The sequence below is a fragment of the Haliotis cracherodii genome, unplaced genomic scaffold (genome assembly GCF_022045235.1).
Source record: "Haliotis cracherodii isolate W230 unplaced genomic scaffold, xgHalCrac1.p SCAF_4, whole genome shotgun sequence".
In the NCBI taxonomy this organism is placed as follows: Eukaryota; Metazoa; Mollusca; class Gastropoda; order Lepetellida; family Haliotidae; genus Haliotis; species Haliotis cracherodii.
In genome coordinates, this window is record NW_027266297.1 from 55,501,516 (window position 1) to 55,528,787 (window position 27,272).

The 27,272-nt window shown below is 41.6% G+C and overlaps 2 protein-coding genes across 7 annotated transcripts in view; both read left to right on the forward strand.

The window, feature by feature from the left end:
- Positions 1 to 195: 195 nt before the first annotated feature.
- On the forward strand, positions 196 to 9,531 carry LOC139478986 (EARP and GARP complex-interacting protein 1-like). The gene is made up of 9 exons (XM_071261710.1): positions 196 to 274; positions 1,024 to 1,107; positions 2,122 to 2,254; positions 2,684 to 2,834; positions 3,578 to 3,677; positions 4,703 to 4,839; positions 5,915 to 6,082; positions 8,401 to 8,568; positions 8,910 to 9,531. The coding sequence occupies exons 1-9, from the start codon at positions 233 to 235 to the stop codon at positions 9,082 to 9,084; spliced, it is 1,158 nt and encodes a 385-aa protein (XP_071117811.1). The 5' UTR covers positions 196 to 232; the 3' UTR covers positions 9,085 to 9,531.
- Positions 9,532 to 15,202: 5,671 nt separating this feature from the next.
- Positions 15,203 to 27,272, forward strand: part of LOC139478166 (myelin transcription factor 1-like) — a 36,952-nt gene continuing 24,882 nt past the window's right edge. For 3 of the 6 annotated variants that reach the window (XM_071260510.1, XM_071260514.1, XM_071260513.1), the window contains exons 1-4: positions 15,203 to 15,316; positions 21,587 to 21,665; positions 25,024 to 25,070; positions 25,637 to 25,679. In XM_071260510.1, the coding sequence (XP_071116611.1) occupies positions 21,647 to 21,665; positions 25,024 to 25,070; positions 25,637 to 25,679 (109 nt within the window). In that variant the 5' untranslated portion in view covers positions 15,203 to 15,316; positions 21,587 to 21,646. Of the gene's footprint in view, positions 15,317 to 15,674; positions 15,785 to 21,258; positions 21,666 to 25,023; positions 25,071 to 25,636; positions 25,680 to 27,272 lie in introns of those variants that run through there. The other 3 variants (XM_071260512.1, XM_071260511.1, XM_071260515.1) reach the window with 3 other exon arrangements.

Below are 27,272 nucleotides of genomic sequence, written 5' to 3' on the forward strand. Positions count from 1 at the left end.
AGGTCGCATTTCCATCGTCTGCAACCAAAACGACTTTCATTTAAGTGGGGTTTTATGTTTATTTGTTTATGTTATGAATACCAGAGGACTGGTTCTATTTGCCTCACGTTTGTTGTCTTTTAAAGTAATTGATTCATAAATATTATGAAGCATTCTTAAAAACAAACTTTTACGACAAGTGTGCAATAAGCCTTGTGGCTGTCTGCTTCAATTCCTTCAAATCCTCACCATCATGGACGAGGAAGCACCGGTCATCTACGGGCTTGAATTTCAGGTGGGACGACAGTATGTTCATGAAATGGATATGACGCTGTCTTTTGAGAATAAAAGAATCTACTTTTTGACGGAAACTTTTCAAATCGGCCGTATTTGGACAGGCCTTACACACATCTCTGTCATGTAGCTTGCTGAATTATCGTTTTCACTAGAAAATGATAAACATTCACCAGATCATATCATGCACCGTAGATGGGTTCATGCGTATGCTAAACAAACTCCCCATATCCTCTACTAACATACTGCGACTAGTTTTAATAGGGTCACTTAGACACTGACGATATAAGTAGGAATGGTGAGTGCAGTCAATGAATATTTGGCAACAATGCAGTTTACACCTACCAAGTTGGGCACCACTTGCTAATCAAACACCCATTTACGATCCCTGTGAGGAAAGGTACGGGATACCTATCTCCTGTGACGAATTAATCCAATGTAATGTGAGGAAAATCTGTAAATAATCAAGTCTGGACCAGACAATCGAGTGATTTACATCATGAGTGATCCACGCAATTGAGATACGATGACATGCATCAACCAAGCAGCAAGTCTGACCACTCAATCCCATTAGTTGCTTCTTAGTCACAAGATTGACTGATACTTACCATGTTTATACAGTAATGTAGGACAGATGTTTCAACCCTTAAATATAGATATACTACGTATAGGAATTAGATGTTTTAATTATGGGTTACTGATTGAAGGTCCATCTTTCTTCAAAGTAATGCTGTTTCTCCCACCCTTCAGGCCCGGGCACTGACTGCACAGACAGCAGAGACAGACAGCATACGCTTCCTTGTGGGCACACAGTCACTTAGAGCTGAAAACCAGGTAGGGAGTGCTTATGAAGTTACATTGATCATTTGCTTTGTATCAGCTGTAGTACTTAATTATTTCTATTTGGAAAAGTCAAGTTTGAACAGAAATTTCATACATCTATTGCAGCAGGATTTTTAGATATGTGAATATGATAACTTGGGGCACAGTTGGCCTGAGAGGACAAAGATGAAGCAATTCACTGTAAAGGGTTGCGTTGCTCAGTCATTCCAGGATTTACTGATCATGGGTTCAAATCCCAGATTCACCCTGAGTATGAATTAGTGATTATGAACCTTGGTTTGACAGAACGACTGCACCATGCCTGTACTGTACTAAAAGGGTTTACCATGATATAACGGAAATGCTGTTCAAAGCATCATAAAACCAAACTTACTTTCTTATGTATGATAGTTAGTTGTACTTGACTCTCAGATATAGTGACTTCTGATGTCCATGGATTTATTTCTATATAAAAAGGCTGAGACATTCAACATATCAGCACAACACAGAAATCTTTGTTTATTCAATCAAATGGAATATCAAGGTGCTCAAGGGATCCCCATTTGTAATTCCCTTTACCTTTAATAACTATTCATTTCATACTAAATTATTAGATCTAGTTGAATAACTGTATGAATGTTTCTGATTATAATAATATTATATAATCCAAAGATTTCCATCATATTCATTGGCCAAGAAGAAGATGCATGTCATTCGATAGAAATGCATACTGTAAATCTGGAAAATTTTGCGACACCCTGTTGATGAGATAACCAAAGATCAAAGCTACTTCTGCACATCTTTTTTTTTATATGTGAGAAGTGGCGTTATGAAATGGTAACTCAGGGTCAGTCAGTGATTTTAAAACTATAGATACATGTGTTGTACTTGACAAGGAAGGTTGGAGTAACGTGTTTTTCTAACAGTATGGAAACATAAGCGAAAGAAATGTCTCCGTTTGTTGGAAATTTTGTCTCTTTATTATAATAAAATAATATTGTCTTATTTGTGCTTTATGTTCAACAGATTCACCATATTGACTTTGATGATGAAAACAATCTTATAAACAAGAATGTGTATGTCCACCGTGAAGGAGAAATCTGGTCTATGAGCGCATCAACATTTGACAAGACTCTACTGTCAACATGTTACAATAACAGTGAGTCAGTATTTCTGGTCAGTGAGAGTGTGGACATCATCACTTTGGTTTTATTAATATTTCAGTTCCAGTTTAATGGTAGACTAGCACTGAGTCTCTGAAACTATATATTTTTGATGGAAGCAAAAAACATCTAAATTGAAAAGGAGACCCAGTGAGATGGGAGATTCAGAACCTGATGAAAATCTAGACTTGCTTCCTTTGGGGCTTTTGCATTAAAGTAAGCGCTGGCCGAAGGCCAAATAATATGGTTCAGGACTGTAAGACAGACTAGTTTAATGAAACTGTTGGGCTATATTTTGTCACTTTGTCATGGAAAATCCTGTGTTTGTTTTTCATACTTAGAGCTGCAAATGTGCTTAATTTATTTTATGAGATAACCTATGCAAGTATTTGCATAATTGATAATTTCGGGAATTTCCCCCTCAGCTGCCGATGCGAAGTCCGAGATGCGAGCTGCAGTATGGCAGCTCCCGGACAGCTTCAACTCAAGCAATGTTGTTGATGACCAGTCCAACTCCCATGAGTCATTGCAGCTTGTGTGTCACCTGGACACCAGTCAGTTCGGAGATATCAAGGGGTGAGGTGTTTGTTTTTAACAGGATGCTGTACCTGTGTGTGTGAGAACATGCACAGATGAGGTATTGCCTATCAATCTATTATCATGGGTGCTTGGACATTCCTGTGACAGAAGTGTCTGCTTAAATGTGGCAGTTTCCATATTTTATCCAACTATGAATGAAAACAATTTGTTTACAGTTATGTTCATGTACTGTATTGTTTTATATAAGTTGTATCCCAATAGTGCAATTAAGTTCCCCCTGGTATGCAGAGTTCATTCAGAGTGTCATGTCAAACTTCTGAAGAGCTGTGTTAGAGCACGGCCTATTCCATTCTAGATCAGTCACTCATTGAACAGAGTGTCAAAATGTTTTGTTTTCTATGTAGAGGAGCTAAATGCTTGAAAAGCTCCAAATGTGGACTTTCACAAGTCTCTAAGACAATAATTATTAGTTTAAATGATAATTTCTAGATTATATAAATAAGAACAAGTTGTCCCTATAAAAGACTGTCATCCTTGGACTGTCTGCTTATCTAGACTTGCCTGTTATAATGATAGAATTACCATACATCCATGGACTTAATATTAAGTCTAGCCCTGGAGCAAGGCTACTCCTTTGCATTGTACTTCCTGAGATAGTTTTACTTATCAATGATGACTTCTCAGAATCTCAGAATTGCCAATCTTTTTCTTGTCACCATTTAAATACAAGCCTATAATGCTGACTGCAGCATGTTCTGATGACTGACTCTGTGTATCAGGACGCTGTGGCACCCGGCGGGGGAGAGTCACACGGTGGTAGGGGTGATGGACACTCACATCGTACAGTGGGACCTCGACACTGCTGCTTCCACAGCCAAGGTAAGGCATCTGACTGACTGACTGGGTATGGTTTCACACTACTTTTAGTAATATTACAGTAATGTCATGGTGGGGAACACAAGAAATGGGTTTCCCATTGTACCCACGCACGGAATCAAACCTGGACTTTCGACGTGATGAGAGAAGTGTTTCACCACTAGATTCAGTGTTCCTGTTTACTGGTAATTACCAGCTTTTACCAGTTAGATTAAGCTTGGACAGGTAATTCATGTGGATACCATTCCCTGTGGGCCGGCAAATAAAGTACTGTGGACCAGCAAATAAAGTACCTTATAAATCTTTGTTGTTGTACAAGACATCGGCGATAGTCATATTATTATATGTCTGAACAAAGTCAGCTTGTCTGTTACCATCAGGGTAGAATTTGGTGATCAATTTCTGTACCAATAGGAGAGTCGCAGTGTGAAGTTTGATTTCAATATTTGGATTTTCTAAAAAATACAGCTATTTTTCACTTTTTACTAAGAATGTTTTGCTGAAATATTTGTGTGACCTATAACTTGAAAACTACTGCATGGATTCCTTTCAAATTTAGGGACCAGTTTCCATGCTAATAGAAGGAGTCCAAAGTTTGATATTGATATGGGTATTTTCAGAGCAAATATGAATTTTTACATGTCTTGAACATAGAATATTTTTTCTTCAAAATTTGTGAGACCAATAACTTAAAAACTACTTCATGCATTCTTTTCCAATTGGGGGTACAGTTTCTTTTCCAATACGAGAGGTTCAGTGCAAAGTTTGATTTCAATAAGGGGATTTTCCGAGAAAATATTGCTATGTTTTTAATCTTAGAATAATTTTATACCCCCAACCTAAAAGGGAAAAGCTGGCCGATGATGCACCAGTGTATTTGAATCATGCCCTTACTATGTTATGTTATTGTGCTTTTTAAGAAAAACTGGCTCAGTCATTAAGGCAACAAAATATCATTGATTGATTGATTGATTGATTGATTGATTGATTGATTGATTTGCACACTGAGTTTTCACGCTGTTCTGTAGTTGATTGGATCCACCATTGTGGAGGGGCGTGGCCATCCAAAGCTAACTTGTGGGCGATGGAACCCACATCACAACTGTACTCAGATAGCCACAGCTAACGACACGTCCATCCGAGGCTGGGACCTCCGCTCAATGAAGTAAGTTGTACAGTGGAGAGGGTGAGTGAATGTTGTTCAGCAATAGTCCAAGTATTTCATGGCAGACTGTAACTAATATAGTCTCAGTCAGGCAAGCCAGTGGCATCTTTCCGTGGCAAGGGAGCTTACTGAATATATAAGTCCAGTTTCCATCCTTGCCGAACAAGGCTTGAATTATGGAGTTATATTTTGGCTGGACTGACTGGTCTATGCATAGTCCAATCAAAATCGCCTAACAAAATCAACATCCAGTTCGTAAACTGCCATACAGATTTCGGTCGCAAGTTTGGCAAAGCATTTGTACCACCAGCTCTGCTTCAACAGATATTTTCCAAATCTTTCATGCTTTTAATCAAGGTGCTCACTTGATTTTATGCACTTCGCGAAGTAAGACCAATTTTATTGCAATGTAATTTTTTATTATTGATCAGATCGTCTTGGCTGGGCGTGGCCCTTTTGTTTTGTTGGAATCTGATTGGTCAATAGGAGGGACATTTAAGGGACATAACTTGTAATAGCCACTGGTGGCGCTACAATCAAGTCTAGAAATTCCAGCCTAGTTTTACAGTCTTTTACAGTCAGTCAACTCCCTTGCCGGGAGGATGGGCAAACTGTAAATAATCTAGTCTGTCAGGCAAGCCAGTGGTTGTTTGCATGAACATCAATCCACACCTTAGAGGTACAATTACAAACCAGGATCATACTGTTATACTCCATCCTTGCTTTAGTCAGTTATTAAGTTGCCAATTACTTACATACAAAATACATGTCAAATAAAATATATTCAGTTTTACTACATATGGTAATAATTTCTTTCATGCGATTGAAACATGTTAAAGATCACTGAAAAAATCTGAAAAATAAGCAGAAATGTGGTGCTTGAAACTGTTCAGTCCCTCATGTAATGCAATGTGTCATCACCATTCGCCGTCAACACTATACCCAGGTTAATGGTTTGCACCAGGTGGTGAACCTTTAGACCTGCATGAATTCAGGCGTTCTTCCCATGTTAAGGTGACATGCCGTGAGATAACTGGAATACTGCTCATTAACTCACTGTGTGCTCCACCCACAGGCAGGTGTACCACATGGAGAACGCCCACGCCCAGCTGGTGCGAGACTTGGACTTCAACCCCAACAAGCAGTACTACATGTCCACGTGTGGGGATGACTGTAAGGTGAAGTTCTGGGACACACGCAACACCACAGAGCCACTCATGGTCCTCTCCGAACATTCTCATTGGTACGTACTTCGTGGTAGTCAAGTTTCCGCCCTTTGTTAGGATACCGATCAGATGACACCACAGATCAACTCATGGTCCTCTCCGAATATTCTCATTGGTACGTACTTCGTGGTAGTCAAGTTTTCTGCCTTTGTTAGGATACAGATCAGATGACACCACAGATCAACTCATGGTCCTCTCCGAATATTCTCATTGCTACGTAGCGCTTGTGATAGTCAAGTTGTCTCCCTTTGTTAAGATATGGATCAGATGACACCACAGATCCACTCTTGGTCCTCTTCAAAAATTCTCATTGATCACATCTCGTGATAGTCAGGTTGTCTTCCTTTGTCAGGGTACCTGTCAGACAAAAACGCTTCATTTATGGTCATCCCTCTGATCATTCTCATTGACTTGTATCTCCTGACAGTCAGGTTATCTCCCTTTGTCGGTACACTTATTTTGGATTCTCTCCCTTGGACAAGGAGTTGTTGGTAATTATTATGACATTTAAAACCTACAACAGCAGTCAAGTAGGGAATCAAAGCTGGGTCTACAGCAGTGGTACACACCCACTATTATGGGTGGGGTTATATGGCTATTGATGTAAGATTGACAGCTGTAGTGGGTGGGGTTATATGGCTATTGATGTAAGATTGACAACTGTAGTGGGTGGGGTTATTAGACTAGTGATGTAAGATTGACAGCTGTAGTGGGTGGTGTTATATGGCTAGTGATGTAAGATTGACACCTGTAGTGGGCTGGTTTAAATAGCTACTAATGTAATCTTGACACCTGCGAGGATGGGTCTGATTAGCTTTTTGGTGTAAGATTATCAGCTGTATAGGGTGGGTTTCTGATGTAAGATTGACAGCTGTAATGGGTTGGTTTGTGAGACTGTCAGCTGTGGTTGGCATGGTTTTGCAGCTGCTGATATAAGATTGACAATCACTGTGAATAAGATCACGTAGATAGAGATATAAGATTTACAATCACTGTGGATGAGATCACATAGATGGAGATATAAGATTGACAATCACTGTGAATAAGATCACGTAGATAGAGATATAAGATTGACAATCACTGTGGGTGAGATCACGTAGATAGAGATATAAGATTTACAATCACTGTGGATGAGATCACATAGATGGAGATATAAGATTGACAATCACTGTGAATAAGATCACGTAGATAGAGATATAAGATTTACAATAACTGTGGATGAGATCACATAGATGGAGATATAAGATTGACAATCACTGTGAATAAGATCACGTAGATAGAGATATAAGATTGACAATCACTGTGAATAAGATCACGTAGATAGAGATATAAGATTTACAATCACTGTGGGTGAGATCACGTAGATAGAGATATAAGATTGACAATCACTGTGAATAAGATCACGTAGATAGAGATATAAGATTTACAATCACTGTGGATGAGATCACGTAGATAGAGATATAAGATTGACAATCACTGTGAATAAGATCACGTAGATAGAGATATAAGATTTACAATCACTGTGGATGAGATCACGTAGGTAGAGATATAAGATTGACAATCACTGTGAATAAGATCACGTAGATAGAGACATAAGATTTACAATCACTGTGGATGAGATCACGTAGATAGAGATATAAGATTGACAATCACTGTTGATGAGATCACGTAGATAGAGATATAAGATTGACAATCACTGTGGATGAGATCACATAGATGGAGATATAAGATTGACAATCACTGTGGATGAGATCACGTAGATAGAGATATAAGATTGACAATCACTGTGGATGAGATCACATAGATGGAGATATAAGATTGACAATCACTGTGGATGAGATCACGTAGATAGAGATATAAGATTGACAATCACTGTTGATGAGATCACGTAGATAGAGATATAAGATTGACAATCATGGTGGATGAGATCACGTAGATAGAGATATAAGATTGACAATCACTGTGGATGAGATCACATAGATGGAGATATAAGATTGATAATCACTGTGGATGAGATCACGTAGATAGGGATATAAGATTGACAATGACTGTTGATGAGATCACGTAGATGGAGATATAAGATTGACAATCACTGTTGATGAGATCACGTAGATAGAGATATAAGATTGACAATCACTGTGGGTGAGATCACGTAGATAGAGATATAAGATTGACAATCACTGTGGGTGAGATCACATAGTTGGAGATATAAGATTGACAATCATGGTGGATGAGATCACGTAGATAGAGATATAAGATTGACAATCATGGTGGATGAGATCTATGTACAAGAAATCAATGTGGCCGAGACCTCCATGGTTTCTCTTTCCATCAGGGTGTGGACTGTCCGCTACAATCACTTCCATGACCAGCTCGTCCTCACATCGAGTAGCGACAGTCGGGTCGTCCTCAACAACATTGTGTCCTTGTCCTCTGAACCCTTTGGCAGACTGGTTGAGAAGGATGACGAAGACAGTGAAGACGAGGATGATGCAGAGGACAGGTGAGAAGGGATAGGAGCTTTTTCACAGGTAAAAAGTGGACGGGCTTTCTACAAGTGGTATGGGGAAGGGCTTTCTTCGGGTGACAAGGGGAAGGGAATACAGGGGGGGGTATACAGTGGGGTTATTAAGGCAAGGGGAGTGTCTTAAAGGTGAGAAGGGGGAAATGTTTTCTAAAAATAGTATGGGGGTAGGGATTTTCTACAGTGATAAACGGAGGGGCTCTCTGAAATGCGAGGAATGTTCCACAAATGAGGGAGGGGCTTGTAGCTGGTGAGAAGGGAGGATGGAGGATGGGCTCTCTATGAGAGTCACAGGTTCACAGGTCTTCTTTTTTGTGCAGACCAAGGGAGCCCCCCAAGGATGGAGTAATTTCTACGTATGAGGAACATGAAGATAGTGTTTATGCTGTCGATTGGTCAACTGCAGACCCCTGGGTATTCGCATCGCTCAGCTATGATGGGCGTCTTGTCATCAACCGAGTACCTCGCACAGAGAAGTACAAGATCCTGCTGTAGCCTGGGGAGGCACCACAGCGCACAGCCACGTATATGTGTGTATTATACATATGTCAGCACATTCCATGGTGATTTTGTTTCACCATCAGAATGTCCAGAGAAACAGTGAGAAATACCTGTGATACACATTTCTGTATGACAGGACAGAGGACAATATCGCCAGGTTGCGTTGAGCTGCCTCATCACTTGTGTGGCATCAATCTCTGGAAACAATACGGAATATCTCCATGTATCTTTTCTTGACAAGTTCTTTCACTGTAGTGTTGCTGTTTGTATATTGTACATGTCTATTGTATAGAAACAGGGCTATTTTACCTTGGATGAAGTCCTCTTTGTTCTAAATTTACTCATAAATGTAAAGTCTGTAAATATATGTATATGCCCAGGATATTTAAAAAGTTCGGGGAATAGACACTTGTTCATGAAATGTCTTGGAATAAATCTTCTAGCTGTCATGTATTTCGGCTGCCATTTGTTTTGGTTGGATTACAGGTATGTTATGTATCCAGTCTATTTTAACATGCACTGCCATTCGTTATGGTTTGGTAAGTGCTGTGCACTGTTCGATTACTCCATGTCAGGTAGTATCACATACACTCTATAGTATTCAGATCTGGGCCCCTGGAAACCAAGCAGTAATGTTCGTACTTCAGCATTGTCCTGAAGTTAAAGTCTATTTCTATGTGCATGACTTTCTACATGTTGAGTACGGTCATCTCCATGACTTTTGTTTTTTCAACCATTAAGAGCTTTCAGTATAGTCATATGGTCTCTGGTCACATGATGCACTTAACAGTTGTAAGAACATGTGGATGAGATCACGTAGATCACAGATCATAACTATTGAAACAGTTGGACACCCGGACCCATTCTCCTCCTGATGCAGAAAGGGTCAACAGAAAGGGAGCACCTCATGGGGATTCCAGTTGAGAACAGGCCCCCAGCAACCTATGGTGGTCATAATAGGCTGACATCTAGTGGTCAGATTTGGTGACTTGGTTGATGGCATGTCCTAGTACCCCAACAGCATGGATTGATGCTCAAATAACCAATCACATAGTTGATGCTTGTCATCCTATCCCAATTGCGTGGGTCGATGCTCATGATGTCAATCACTGGATTGTCTGGTCCAGACTTGAATGTTTACAGACCACCGTCATATAGCTGGAATATTGCTGAATGCATCTTCCCAAGGCAAGGGAGTTAACTGACTATAAAAGTCTAGTTTCCACCCTTGCCAAACTAGGCTGGTATTATGGAGTTACATTTTGATTGGACTAACGAGTCTATGCATAGTCCAATCAAAATCGTGCACCGAAATCAAAATCCGGTTAGTAAGCTGTCGATTGCATGATTTGCAAAGCATGTGCTCCGCCAACTCGTCGTCAACAGATATTTTCCAAATCTTTTCATGTATTAAATCAAGGTGCTCACATGATTTGATGCACTTCGTTAGGTAAGACCTGTTTTATCACAATATAGATCTTGATTATCGATCAGATCGTCTTGACTGGGCGCCACCATTTTGTTTGAAACAAATGCAAGTGATACGAGAGGTGGAATCTAATTGGTCCATAGGAGAGACTTATAAGGGATATAACTCGTAATAACCACTGGTGGCGCTACGATCGAGCCCAGGAATTCCAGCCTAGTTCGGCAAGGGTGGAAACTTGACTTTTATAGTCAGTTAACTCCCTTGCCTCTGGAAGATGTGATGAGTGTGGGGTTAAACAACAAACAAAAGGAGAAATTCAAGAGTTTGATGTCAGATAGATATTGTAATTCCTGAAGTTTCCCATAACATATTACTACATATACCCAGTAATTACATCATATCAGATATCATGATAATACTGGAATAATGACAGCTTGAATCGTGAGCTACTAAATCTTTTAACGATTATGCTTGAAGCCTGCTTTATGACATTTTACTGAGTGTGAACTCAACAGTTATAAAACATGATGTGTTGTTAGGTGTGTCTCTCACAAGCAACTGGTTCAATGGGTGCTTCTCCTTTATTCACAGTTTTGAGCACATATCCCAGCGTGCCTAGGGTGCAACCCCAGACAGATGAAAAGGGAAATATATAAAAGAAAATATATTTTTAAAAAAAACACAAATCCATATCATATCGATTATATGTGAATATGGAATATATGCAGCATTCATGACTGGTCAGATGGCAGGTTTAAACATATATTGTTTTACCTTTATGATCTCACAATATTGACCATCATGCTGCACAAGCACGCTCTATATATCTTCAGCACGTCCAAATTGAGTTCAAACAATTTCCGACCATAATGCATGGGGGGCTGGTCACGTGACCTTTTGCGGAAAATGTGCCAGAGACCATAACATATATTGGTCTCTGACCGTACCATGTGTTATAGGATATATTATATGGAAAGCGCTTGGAAACGTAAAATAAATCAAAACCACCCAAATATTGACTTAATAGCCATTCGAAGAAAGAAAACAATTAACTTTTGGTGATAGGCCGTCTTTCAGGAACTCCTTATACTTCCACGACAATGTTGAAACCCCTGACAGTATGGTATCTGCGAAAAGAGCAGACCCTGGGCAGTAATATCGATGCAGACAAAGAAAGTCTAGGGGAAAATGGGACAAAGAATCAAAATGAAAAAGAGAAGTCCCTGTGCATACATTAAGTTCCAAATACATTTTGAAGATACTTAGGGTATAAAATTTGTGACTGCACACCAGAAGGGTTAGAATAGGTCTTCCAGAGGGAGAGCAAACCCAAATATAGTATGTTGCAGGCAGTAATTTTATCTGAGAGAGGATTTTGATATTTTGTACCCTCCCTTTAAAAATACTGGACATGCCCATGTTGCCATAAAAGACGACGATATACTTGTCGTAAGAGGCTACTAACGGGTGGTCGACCCTAATTCCAAAATATGTGTTGTAACCCCGGTCTGTGCTAAGGATATAGACACAAACTGATTAATGAGGAACGGATGGAGGGAAATCGGTATTGTGTGGATCGATGCTCATGATATTAATCACCAGATTGTCTGGTCCAGACTCTATTATGTACAGACCGCCGTCATATAGCTGGAATATTGCTGAGTGCGGCGTTAAACCAACCAACCAACTCTTCTCAAGTGAATGAGTGAGTGAGTTAAAGTTTCACATCGCATCGACTACATTGCAGCCATATCGCGATGTCTTAAGTGAAAGTTCAGAGCAAGGACAAACATCAGACTTATAGTGACCGCGCCGTCCGAAATGGTCTCAAATTGACGGGTCTCAAAAGTCGCTGTCCTGTAGGTATCAGAATGGTTCTTTGGTTTGTTGTTTAACGTCGCACTCAGCAATATTCAAGTTATATGACGGCGGTCTGTAAATAATCGAGTCTTGACTAGACAATCCAGTGGTTAATATCATGAGCATCAATCCACGTAATTGGGATCGATGACATGCATCAACCAAGTCAGCGAGACTAACCACCCGATCCCGTTAGTCGCCTCTTACGCCAAGCATAGTCGCCTTTTACAGCAAGCATGGGTTGCTGAAGACCTATTCTAACCTGGATCTTCACGGGTCAGGCATCAGAATGACCAATGCATATACTGACGTTAACGTTTAGAGTGGATATGGCGTCAGAGATCTGCGCCAGTGATGTCATATACCATGTTCAGCGATGAGTCCAGGTACCTTCTTGAGCTTTCAGATGCCCGGGGTCGCATTTGGTGGATGGTCCATGAACGTTACATATGCCATGCACCAGCAAACATCACGACAGTCATGTTTGGGGATGCGTGATGGTGTAGGGTGGAATCACGTTTAACAACAGGTCTGGCCTCATTCGCCTCGAGGGTAGGGTGACTGGTATCCGTTACCTTGACGAAGTGTTGAGGCCAGTCGTGGAACCATTCGCCCGGGGGACGGAGCGACTGTTTGAGTTTCATGAGGACATCGTCCGTTCATTCGACTCGTGAAGATCTGGAGTAGTATAGGTCTTCAGCAACCCATGCTGGCCGTAAAAGGCGATAAACGGGATCGGTTGGTCAGGATCGCTTACCTAGTTGGTATATGTCACCGTATCCCAATTGCGTGGGACCTGTGAAGATCCGCGTAGAATAAGTCTGTCAGGCTCGCTGACTTGGTTGATGCATGTCACCGTATCCCAATTGCGTGGATCGATGCTCATGATATCAATCACTGGATTGTCTGATCCAGACGCGATTATTTACAGACCGCCGTCATACAGCCTGAATGTTGCTGAGTGCGGCGTTAAACAACAAACAAACAAACGATACGATGTTCAAACTCATCATGTTTATGAATATTGTTTCGGTATGTGTCCGATCGTTTCTGTCTAAAAGCAATTTCAGAGGTCTTTCTTCTCACTTATTATGACTATACTGGCAATGAAGTGTTTTGTTTTCGCCGCTTCGAACTGTATAACAGTTATATCATTGCGTGTCAGCTGGTGGAAGCCAAGACCAAAACGCTGCAGGTCCTAGATGTTTACTACTCCGTGAGCGCGTATGGTGCGGACTAGCCAAAAAGAAAAGTCAAGAAGAATCTGGGGTTCGAACCCACGATCATAAGTTTCTGGCATGCCGTGGGACGCAAGTCAGCACAGAGCTTTAGACGACTAGGCTATCCGTGCCACCTGTCCACGAAGAGACGAGCGGAGATATATCTATGTATATATATATATAATGCCGGTTTTATAGTGCTAGACCACTGAGATACCGTGCCACAGTTTTACCTCACTCCGGCACAGTCAACTTACGTATACAGGCAGGGTAACAAGTACCATCTTTTAACGCCTTTGGGCATGACTTGGCCGGGGGTCGAACCACTGACCTTCCGGGCAGACCTCTTGACCAGAAGGCGGTCGGCAAACATATGGTACCTTTAGTATACGTATATTAACTGAAAGTGGGTGAATAGTGTTTTACAGAATTATTTCAGAATTCGTGTTCCAGATGGTCAAACTTGTAATTCCACTCAAATTACAGCCACAGACATTCTGTGGAGAGCTACTGATGAGAGAAATGGTGAAGTCACTTCCTGAATATAGCTATGGTGGCCAATGGGTCCAGGGTATTTATCATAATAGAACTGAGTCAACATCCGGGTTAGAATAGGTCTTCATCAGCCCATGCTTGCCGTAAAAGGCGACTATGCTTGTCGTAAGAGGTGTCTAACGGGATCGCGTGGTCAGGCTCGCGGAATTGGTTGATACGTGTAATCGTGTCCCAATTGCGGATCGATGCTCATGATGTCAATCACTGGGTTGTCGATCTGGTCCGGACTCTATTATTAAAGGACCGCCGTCACATAGCTGGAATATTGTCGTGTGCGGCGTTAACCATCAAAACAAACAAACAAACAAACTTTAGCATCAGGGATATAGATATAGATTCTGCTAAGGGAACCAGAGTGTATTTGCATCATTATATAGACTAAGTGAATCTTATCTGGACCCCTTTGTGGCACTGAAATCAACAGCTATTGAAGACAAAGCAACATATGTCATTTGTCGAAACTCCGACATCGCCCCAGAGAGGGCTAACTTTTCACTGTCGGGTAACATAATAGCGTGTTACAAGGAGTTACCGTGAAACACGAAAGGATAATTATTATTTGTCACAATTATTGATCATTTTCACTCAATCGAAAACTATTGAAATCAGAATATTTATTACCGTACCACATTTCGAAACCGCATAACAGTGAAATATACACAAGTGTCGGTCAATTAACAAAGACTCGGTTTCCAATATGTGTACAATACAACAGGTGCGCATTGCAGGCACATGTTTGCTAAATGTGTGACTGTCGTGATTGTGTTGAAGATTGTAAGTTCAACAATGTTGCAACTAGTTTCAGGTGCGATCTCCCCCTCATTAGGTCGAGTAACAGTTATTGGGAAGTATCCGTCAGCCTCCCTCTCCATGAAGTCGGTACCCTGACAAGACAAAGCACGCCACATATGTCCCCGTTATCGATCCGGCACGCGACAGCTGGCGACTGACACGCGCTAACAATCAGCCGCCATTCATTCGAACTTCCAGCCACGCAACTTACTCAGTGAGCATGCGCACTTGTGTTGATATTATGGGATGTGGGCTTGCCGCAGCTTTGTTGAAACTTTACAGCGCGGGCTGAAATGCCCGACTTCGAACGGCACATTTACGCACTGATATCTAGTGGATATGGATCTTTGCACAACAAGCTTTTCATGAGGTATGGCGATATGTTAACACTAATATATCTCATTCGGATTTATTGCAGCAATTTGAACATGATGTATACACGCGGAGCTCACTGTAAAAGTTGATCATCGAGCTTGTTGCCCATGTTGGCAGATCAAGTTGATAAATACCGCGAATCAATGTGCGCCAACAAATATAATTATCAACGGCTTCCTTACAAAGTATGTAGAGTTACAGACACAAAACTATATTCCCAGGTGAGCGCTGAAAAGTGGTGTGGAATGTTGCTGCGACTGTGACGCTTGTCGCTTTCAGTCCCCAATGTTTACAGTAGACAGCTCGTGCTATAACGCGGAATGTCACGTGATCACAACATTGGCACAACTCGGAGGACATTGTGTTTTTCCACAATTTAGGGTAGAATGGAGTCCGGTGGACCTGTAGAAATTAGACTGTTGCCACCTACATGTATGCATGTAGAATCTACTGTATTCCTCAGGTTCGTAGGCGGTTTTTTAATTTCAGGACTAGAACTATATGGTAATTGGAAAGTGGTGAATGCAATAGTTAGCATAGGCCTACAGTCTGACCTGTGTTATACACACATAATGAATGCTGAGAAAGGAGTTGTTGGTGGCCATGTGGTTTAGTGTTGGTTCTCAACCTAAAAGACTGGGTTTGACTTTCAACATTATAACATTGTATGTGGGAAGTCAAATTCTGATGTCACCTTCAGTAACATTACTGGATTGTTGCTAGAAGTGGCATGGAACCATACTCTCTCATTGACTACAGTCCGTTTGATTCCATTTGAGACCGATGAATTGCTCACTAACTCAAAATCTAATAATTGCAACAAAACCAAAATGTGCACAGCGACATGAATTGGGCAGACCAACTCTGATAGTTTGTCTTATAAGTTTGGACACCCAAAATAGAGAGACATTATTGGGATCATAGTGGATTGGACCATTGGATCCAGTTTAGCTAAGCCTAGTGCCCTCTCAAAATTGTTTCGAAATTTATATCTCCAAAGTTGCCCAAAGATATAAAATGTCTTACCTACATCACAGTTAGACACTGATTTTCAGTATATTAGACTGTTCTTTTGATAATGATAGCAATTATCCCTTTAGTTTATCCAGGTTCCCGATGGTTAATTCTGACTCGATCGCCGAATGACAAGGGCGACGCCATGTTTGTTTGTAAACACTGAAAGTAGTCCCTACTTGACCTTTGATATTTGCATCTCTATCCTCATATGACACCAACAGATATCGTTTTTATCCGTTGGCTTTATCCTACTGAGACTAATGAGTCTCTGTATAGTCCAATCAAAATCGTGTAATGAAATCGATATCCGGTTTGTAAACTGTCACGCAGATTTCAGTCGATTGCAGGATTTGCAAAGGATGTGCACCGCCAACTCGACATCAGTAGATATTTTCCAAATCTTTTCATGTTTTAATCAAGGTGATCGGGTGGTTTGATGCACTTTGCATTGTAACACCCGTTATATCACAATATAGATCTTGATTATTGATCACATCATCTTGACTGGGTGCCGCCATTTTGTTTGAAGCAAATGCAAGTGATAGAAGAGGTGGAATCTGATTGGTCAGTAGGAGAGGCATAGAAGGGACACAACTCGTAATAACCACTGGTGGCGATACGATCAAGCCCAGAAATTCCAGTCTAGTTCGGCAAGGGTGGAAAGTGGACTTTTATAGTCAGTTAACTCCCTTGCCTCAGGAAGATGGTTATTTACTTCTCCATGAAACTTTGTACAATATCAGTCTAAGGCTGTTGTGGAGTCTGTTCTGTGAAGATTTTTAAACAATTCTTTTTTCTCAATTAAATGAGGCACCAGTAGACACTGCAACAAATAAAGCTATCAAAGGATTCATTTCATAGTAGATGTATTAGAAATTCACCGGGTTTTGAGGGGTCATCATTCTCACAACTTTTGTACCTTATCTGTACTGTGTACCTTAATCTGGTAACTACCCGTATAGGGTAGGGCTGTAGCAATACCTGCCTGTATAACAATCCTGTACAATGCCTTTCATTATATCTAAATGAATGAATTGTGCACTGCTCAATGATACAAAATATTCTCAAAGATATTTGGTGTTTGTTTAGTTAGTAGGTGGACTTGACACATATGTTCTGTTTTTCGCAATAATATATATTTCTGCCTTGATTTGACCATTTAGTGTTTGGACTACAGTATATCTTCTCATAATCACCCAACATGCACGTTTGCACTGTAAACATCATCTCCTCAGGAAGTACTGATGCAGTATTTAGTTGACGTTTCACAGACTTGTTCCCACCAAAGATGACAACCGAGTTTGTTCAAGGTCATATGTGGGCATTGCACCGTCATTCAATGGTTGGTCTGGATCCTGTTTGCCCCAATTGTGTTTCTAGGTCTGGCTGCACCATACCTGTGCACGTGGGTTTCACCAAAGTGGTAAATGTCTGAGACCTGCATTACTTAGGGCTTTCCACCCACATTAAGCTGACATGCCCTGATATTACTGAAATACTGTTGAAAGAGGCATTAAACCCAACTCACTCACTTACTACAGGTCATACCCTCAAAAATGTATCATGTTCACAATATGGGTAACTCAAGTGTTCATTGTAGTAGGATATAATATGGTACATTTCATCCATAGGGTCTGGCATTGAAGTGGTAAGGTTTTGAATGACCTTCTCTGAAGGTCATGGTCACTGGAAGGAGAATATTAAGGCAGTTCAATTTCATTAAAATCAAATCTTAATGCATCAATTGATGATGCAATGCCTCTGTGAGAAGACTTCACCATCATGTCCTTCGGAAGTCGCGTGCGGTGGACTTTCTAATCAGCCAATGAGCATTGAGGCTTCTAAATTATCGTTATGGGTAAGCAGGGTATGTGATTTTCTGTATCTTGAAATGGAAGTTAAGAATACCAAAAAACCTGCACTATTATATTGTTGTGGATGTCTTATGGATCCTGTCGTTTCCGAGTGCCATGGTATCTGCACATAAAAGGGTGTACAATCAAGTGTATGTTTGTGTTCTTTGGTGGTTTTCTTTTGGCAAATTTCTGAATAACCTCAATTCAGAAATTTGCCACAAAAAATAAGCTGTGTAATTTTCTGAAAGCTGTCTATGTGGTGACATCTTTTTGGCTCAAGAACCCATGCAGTGACCAGACATGCTTCAGATTGGTTGGTCAAAGTTTATTCATGGTTCACCTGATGTGACCTCCCGTGGAGGTGTCCTTAGACATGTTAAGTCTTCACTTAGAGTGGTACCATATCAGAGCAAAAGATCTGATTTTAATAAGATTGATTTTAGTTCCATTTCATTGTGTACTGAACTGATCCTCTGTCATGTTTGCTGGAGCTTACATCCATGTTTTCAGCAAGAAATAATCAAGCTTGTTATTAGTTGAAACTAAGGGTCAAGGTTTTCGACCAGAAGTGTATTAGTTTTTATTGACATGGGACTTTCAGTTTTTAAGATGTCATATTTTAGACAAACCAGAATTGCTTATAACTTTCTCATTATCATTGTTTTAAGTGTGTATACAACATTCTTACCACGCTTGTTGAGATACCTGGAGGAGTAGGACTTTCTGTTGTCAGTCAGTGGCATGTGTCTTCCGAAACCAAAAGTGATGTCATCAGCTGGTATTGGTATCATTACTGTGAAAATGCCCTGAACATGTTGGGGCTCTTCATTATGGCAACTTGAGGCAAGGTGATTTAACGTTATTTAATCTGGTATGAGGTTGTAGTATTTGGTATTTGGTAATGATATCACACTGGAATTGTGGGACTTATCATGCTTATGGTATGATTTGGGTTTCTCGTTTATTTTTTGCAAATTCTTGCAACAAACATTTTTCTTGTTGAAAAAAACTATTTACAGCCATTAATCAACCTTTTTGTTCAAAAGTAATACAATGTGGTATATGTTTAGTTTTTAATGAAACAAAACACATATGTTGATCTGTTTTTCACAATATCTTAAAAATATTTTAGTTCTATAAAAATGCATTATGTTATCTCTCTGAACTGCTGAACACTGCCGCAGTTGCCAGATGGAGGAAACATTTATTTTTCTCCTTCTGAGGACATCATATTTTGTTCAACATTTTTACATGTTTATAAGGATTTTCCTTCTCAGTATTTATACAGAAAATATTTAAATATCAATGCGGACTAGCTGAAAGCACCTTTTGTTAAATGCCTGTCTTCCTAGATTTGATACTGTTGACTAAATAGCCAGATGGGCTGGTACAGAACAGTGGCACTATTTGTACCAAAGAATTATAGTTTGATCTTCATTGGACATGGTGTATGTATTAACAGTCTTACACATGTATATATCTGAACCAGGTAATGCATGACATGAGACCGCTATCCACTGTATTATTTTTTTTCTTTCTGTTAAGATAAATACACCATAGCTTTGTTTTGAATTCATTTTGATGGCAATGCTCAAACTCGCCATCCACTCAAATTACAGCCACAGACATTCTGTGGAGAGTTACTGATGGGAGAAATGGTGAAGTCACTTCATGAATATAGCTATGGTGGCCAAATGGTCGAGTGTATTTATCATAATAGAACTGAGTCAACACAAGGGTTAGAATAGGTCTTCATCAGTCCATGCTTGCCGTAAAAGATGACTATGTTTGTCGTAAGAGGTGACTTAACGGGATCGCATGGTCAGACTTGCTGACTTGGTTGATGCATGTCATTGTATCCAAGATGTGCGGACTGATGCTCATGATGTCAGTCACTGGGTTGTCTGGACCAGACTCGATTATTTACAACATGTACAAGCCAACGTCATATGGTGTGAATGTTGCTTGGTGTTGCATTAAACAAACAAACAAAATAATATAATCATAATAGAATGGAGATATGATACGCTGGGTAGTCATGGTGATAGAAGATGTGTGCAAGTGAGCATGTTCATAATCATGATCATAAGATGATGAAAGAAAAGTATCAAACATCTCAAGTCATTAGGAACTTTATATATTCCAATCGGTAAAACTGTTTAAGAACATTTAATACTACTAGCATGCCTGGGGAACCTTTCTTTTGGAACCACTTTTAGCATGTTTAGAACGCATGTTCAATTAGAAGATTTTACTTTTGGTCAGAAAACTTGTTTAGACATAACTCCCACTAGTCATTGGTTGGTCTGAAGCCAGAGTCAAGAAATATTTGAGTACTGACTGTTAGTGAGAGAGATTTAAACATGTGATAGTATTCAGCAGGCTCAGAATTTATAACCAGTCACACATGGTTGAAAGTTTCAGATAGTCATTTTAGAATTTTTAAAAGGGAGACACCAGTGGTAATATCCAACTAGTCCGCAGCTCGTTGCGGACTAGTGTTTATGTAAAATAACAAACTTTTGGGATAAAACAACTAGTCTGACTACATTATTACTAGTCTCAGACTAAAAGTCTAGTGGTCGTGTCTATCCCTGAATAATTGTTACTGTTATAAGTGCTTATAACCACCATGCCCATGGTGACAGTGTGCATGCGACTCGCTACAACACTGCAGAACTTGTAATGATCTCTACAACAGTGTGGGTTTCAGTCTCGGCTAACTGTTTCTGTACATTGAGCATGTTGAAAGAGCAAGCCTCGGGTCGGGGATCCATCAGGCAGGCAGATTATGTTAATCAATAATGAGAATAACTGTGAAGTTGCCCAGCTCCTCGAATTCCCTTTGTGTGAAGCAAAGCAGGTGTTCCCTTTTCTGTCTCCAGCAGCCAGCACACCTGGTGTCACCTGTCCATTAGGGGATCACTGTCCCTTGTATTACTGCCTGAAGTAGAGCTCAGCATGATGCATGCTGTCTGCTTGCTTGCCTGCCCATGGTTTCAGCCAATCACATCGCTCAGTGCCAGACAATGGTCATTTTCATAATTACTGGTGATTCTGTGACTCCAAAGTGCGTGGATCAATATCTGTGAGCTGTGGGGTGGTGGAAGTGACCCCCACCCACCTTAACCATCCTTGTCCCCCACTTGGCTTCTCCAAGGAAGCAGCAAGTCCCACCAAGTGATTATGTTAATGTGTGGTGTGACAGCATTGCAAGCCTGGCCCACAGTCAGTGTCAGATGATGATGCTATGTGATGAATTATTTATGTGTTTGGAGGTTGTCTACTAGTTGGCTGTCTGTCTACTGCCACCCATTCCACCCAGTGCGGAGTGGCTTATACCACCCTGCTCCCACACACACCGGACTAACCCATGTGACACAATGTTTCAGCTGACAAATCATCACCCTATCCAACTTGGCTCTATCGTCACTACAACGTAGACACCAGTCATGTCGGCAAGAAAAAAAGGTAATTTAAATCTTCTCAACTTATTGAAAAAATTACACTTTGGAAAATAGCCATGTATAATGATACATTATTTTGTGAGAGTGCATGGTCCTTGTACGGCAGTACACTTGCAATCCTTTGCGTGTTATGGGAGGAAGGGGGTAAGGATGCTGCTATGTTTACACTTATGTAATAACTGAGTGGATCAATGCTAGCTGGCCAGGGAGAGGAGAGCAGGTGGTTCAGCAGCCACAGTCAGACATGCCGGCCATGGAAGGCGGAATCAATCTGACACTTGTACAACAACCAGTGCTGTCGGCATGCTAGTGCCGTAGTGAAACACAGGCAGGCATGGATAGCTGGGGAGAGCCAGTAGAGACTTTTAGGGTGAAGTAAGCAGGTGGTGGTGGGGGTCAGACGGAGACAGGTGGTGGTAGGGGCCAGGTGATGTGTGAGGAGAGATGGATAGACAGTAAGGGATAGACAGGTGATGATGGAGGGAGAGACAGGTGATGGTGGGGAGACACAGGTGATGTGAGGGACAGGTGATGGTGGAGGAGGGACTGAGAGGTGATGGTCGGGAAAAAATGATGTTGGGGAACAGGTGATGGTGGGGGACAGGAGATGATGGGGGAGACACGTGATGGTGGGGGACAGGTGATGATGGGAGAGACACATGTGATGGTGGGGAGACAGGGGTGATGGTGGTGAGACATAGGTGATTGTGGGGGACAGGTGATGATGGGGGAGATACAGGTGTTGGTGGGGGACAGGTGATGATGGGGGAGACACAGGTGTTGGTGGGGGACAGGTGATGATGGGGGAGACACAGGTGATGGTGGGGAGACACAGGTGATGGTGGCGAGACAGGGGTGATGGTGGGGGACAGGAGATGATGGGGGAGACACATGTGATGGTGGGGGACAGGTGATGGTGGGGGACAGGTGATGATGGGGGAGACAGGGGTGATGGTGGGGGACAGGAGATGATGGGGGAGACACATGTGATGGTGGGGGACAGGTGATGATGGGGGAGACACAGGTGGTGGTGGCGAGACATGGGTGATGGTGGTGAGACATAAGTGATGGTGGGGGACAGGTGATGGTGGTGAGACATAAGTGATGGTTGGGGACAGGTGATGATGGGGGAGACACAAGTGATGGTGGGGGAGACACAGGTGATGGTGGGGAGACACGTGATGGTGGGGGACAGGTGATGATGGGGGAGACACAGGTGATGGTTGGGAGACACATGTGATGGTTGGGGACAGGTGATGATGGGGGAGACACAGGTGATGGTTGGGAGACACATGTGATGGTGGGGGACAGGTGATGATGGGGAGACACAGGTTCTGGTGGGGAGGCAGGGGTGATGGTGGCGAGACATGGGTGATGGTGGGAAAACATGTGTAATCAGAAGGGGGAGACTTGGTTGATCATGAGGGGAAATATGGTTGATCATGAGGGTGAGACTTGGTTGATCATGAGGGGAGATATGGTTGATCATGAGGGTGAGACTTGGTTGATCATGAGGGGAGACTTGGTTGATCATGAGGGGAGACTTGGTTGATCATGAGGGGAGATATGGTTGATCATGAGGGGGAGACTTGGTTGATCATGAAGGGAGATATGGATGATCATGAGGGTGAGACTTGGTTGATCATGAGGGGAGACTTGGTTCATCATGAGGGGGGATATGGTTGATCATGAGGAGAGATATGGTTGATCATGAGGGGGAGACTTGGTTGATCATGAGGGGAGATATGGTTGATCATGAGGGGAGATATGGTTGATCATGAAGGGGAGACTTGGTTGATCATGAGGGGGAGACTTGGTTGATCATGAGGGGGAGACTTAGTTGATCATGAGGGGAGATATGGTTGATCATGAAGGGAGATATGGTTGATCATGAAGGGGAGACTTGGTTCATCATGAGGGGAGATATGGTTGGTCATAAGGTGGAGACTTGGTTGATCATGAGGGGAGATATGGTTGGTCATAAGATGGAGACTTGGTTGATCATGAGGGGGAGACACAGGTGATCTTAATGGGGAGACATTGGTGATGTTAAGGAGGAGACACAGGTGATCATAAGGGGAGACACAGGTGATCATTAGGGGGAGTCATTGGTGATCATAAGGGGGAGACATTGGTGATCATAAGGGTTTGCACAGGTGATCATAAGGGGGAGACATGGGTGTTTATAAGGGGAGACACAGGTGATCATAAGGGGAGACACAGGTGATCATAAGGGGAGACACAGGTGATCACAAGGGAGAGACACAGGTGATCATAAGGGGAGACACAGGTGATCATAAGGGGGAGCCATTGGTGATCATAAGGGGGAGACATTGGTGATCATAAGGGGAGACACAGGTGATCATAAGGGGGAGACATGGGTGTTTATAAGGGGAGACACAGGTGATCATAAGGGGAGACACAGGTGATCATAAGGGGGAGACACGGGTGATCATAAGGGGGAGACACGGGTGATCATAAGGGGACACAGGTGATCATAAGTGGGAGACACAGGTGATCACAAGGGAGAGACACAGGTGATCATAAGGGGAGACACAGGTGATCATAAGGGGGAGCCATTGGTGATCATAAGGGGAGACGTGGGTGTTTATAAGGGGAGACATTGGTGATCATGAGGGGGAGACATTGGTGATCATAAGGGGGAGGCACAGGTGATCATGAAGGGGAGACATTGGTGATCATAAGGGGGAGACATAGGTGATCATAAGGGGGAGGCACAGGTGATCATGAGGGAGAGACATTGGTGATCATAAGGTGGAGACATGGGTGATCATAAGGGGGAGACACTGGTGATCATGAGGGGGAGACATTGGTTATCTTAAGGAGGAGACATGGGTGATCATAAGGGGGAGACATTGGTGATCATAAGGGGAGACTTGGTAGATCATACGGGGGAGACATGGGTGATCATAAGGGGGAGACATGTGTGTTTATAAGGGGAGGCATGGGTGATCATAAGGGGAGACGTGGGTGATTATAAGGGGACACAGGTGATCATAAGGGGGAGACGGGTGTTTTTGAGGGGAGACCTAGGTCATCACAAGGGGGAGACATGGGTGATGTAAAGAGAGATGATGGGGGGCAGATAGGTGATGATACAAGAAGTACAGGTGATGATGGAGACAGGAGATTTTGCTCATGTATATGTTTCTTACTTGGAATATGCACTTATATGCCAGTATTGGCAAGTATTGAATGAGGTATGTTTACACCATTCTTAGAAATTTGTCATAAAAAACCCAAATAGGTCTATCTTTTTTACGAGACTGGTGATGGCTTATTGAAGAAAAATAGTTTTTGTGTATTCTGTGTCCTTGTCAACATTGTTTTTTTGTTTGCAGCCAGTGCAGACACATCTAACACCCAACTTGTCCTCACCGAGATCAAGGTAAGTGAACTTCGTCATGAAGCATGTTGAGGTCGAAAGAACATTCTGGCACTTCAATTGTGAACATCTACCTGAGGCAAGGGAGTTAGCTGACTATAAAAGTCCAGTGGAGTTATATTTTGGCTGGACTAACGAGTTTATGCATAGTCCAATCAAAATAGAGTAATGAAGATGAATTGTGAACAACAGATGAAAGAATTGTGAATACACAATGCCATTTAGAAAGTGGTCAAATGTAACAAGTGTTATATTTGGGATAACACTTTCTTAGTAAAGTACAGATTCTCATACTTTTTGGGGTTGAGTCCCGTACTTTTTGGGGTTGAGTCCCAGACAGGACTCAACCCAAAAAAGTACGGGACTCAACCCAAAAAAGTACGAGAATCTGTACTTTACTAAGAAAGTGTTATCCCAAATATAACATTTGTTACAGATGAAAGAATTGTTCAAGACCTGTCTGTCACTTTATATCAATTCAACTGTTTGCCTTTTTCAAAGACTATTCAAATGTTTTTGTTCTATTCTTGAGTGACTGATTTAATCACCTGTGACTTGTTCTATTGCAGGTAGAAAATGGAGAATCAACAAAGAAGGACATTGTCAAATCTGGTAAGTTTATTTTATGATAATCCATATATGAGTCACTGTTTAGAAACATTTAGATATATATGTCACTGGTAAAGTTTATCAGCATGCGCACAGTTAAAATTACTTCTCATTACTTTGTACGGCTTTGGTGTTGCTATGGATGGCAGCTGGAGGATGTTTGAGGTTGGGGTGGTGGAATATATGCAACAGGGTGGGGTGTTCCTATATGTGCCTGAGTGGGGTGTTCCTATATGTGCTAGAGTGGGGTGTTGCTATGTAAGCTTGTGTGGGGTGTTGGTATATGCTAGAGTAGGGTGTTGCTATGTAAGCTAGTGTGGGATGTTGCTATATAAGCTAGTGTGGGGTGTTGCTATGTATGCTAGTGTAGGGTGTTGCTATGTATGCTAGTGTAGGGTGTTGCTATATATATGCTAGAGGGTTTGGCAGTGTTCTGCCAAGCGACAGCGACCCATTCAACGTAAATACAGGGGGTCAATTTCAAAGCTTATTGGGCCACATCATTCATAGGTTATTAATGCAGAATTACCATCTTAGAGTAACGTTAGCAGTACACAGGATGTTTCGCTTGACATCTTTCTGAGATGCAATGTATTGAAGCAACATGTTTGTTTGTAATGTTGCTGGCGTCAGCATCTCTCATCAGTGTATTTGTTCTAAAGGTTGAATGTAGTTTTGTTGTTGAATTAGATTTGACATGTTTATACAAAGCTGACATATTCATAGTTATCCTGCATCCATGTAGTCACGAAGCCAGGCTCACTGAGAGTTTTTACCTTTCTCAGTCTGTTACCATGGTCACTATTAATAGGTGCGCCATTCAAAATACTCTGTATCCCTGATATAACTTGTGTATCCCTGATATACACTCTGTGTATCCCTGACATAACTTGTGTATCCCTGATATACACTCTGTGTATCCCTGACATAACTTGTGTATCCCTGATATACACTCTGTGTATCCCTGACATAACTTGTGTATCCCTGACATAACTTGTGTATCCCTGATATACACTCTGTGTATCCCTGACATAACTTGTGTATCCCTGATATACACTCTGTGTATCCCTGACATAACTTGTGTATCCCTGATATACACTCTGTGTATCCCTGACATAACTTGTGGTCGGCGATTCTGCAATACTTGGGTCATTTGGAGCAGAATCATCATTTGGCATTATCGGAACTATGACTACTCTATTTGCAAAAATGTGTCAACTCGATTCTGATTGGCCCATTCTTTACTTTCAACCAATGAAAGGCATTGATAGTTATTTCAGACACACAAGGCAATAAAAATCACAACGTTCACATTCAATAAAAGAAGCAGCTGTCCAAGTGATGTAAACTGTGACAGTTAGTGTCTCACATAATTATCATGATTATATAATTAAACCCATCTACATGAATGCGCACGATGTCCCATTGAGTGTAAATATCATGCGCCAATACAATCAATTATTGGGAGAATCCAGGGAATTGGCTGTCTTGGCAGAACACTGGTGGGGTGTTGCTATATACAGTAAACTACATTTATAACCTGATAACGAACTGACGGATAAAACAAAACATATGTTTAGGTCCCCACCATTCGCT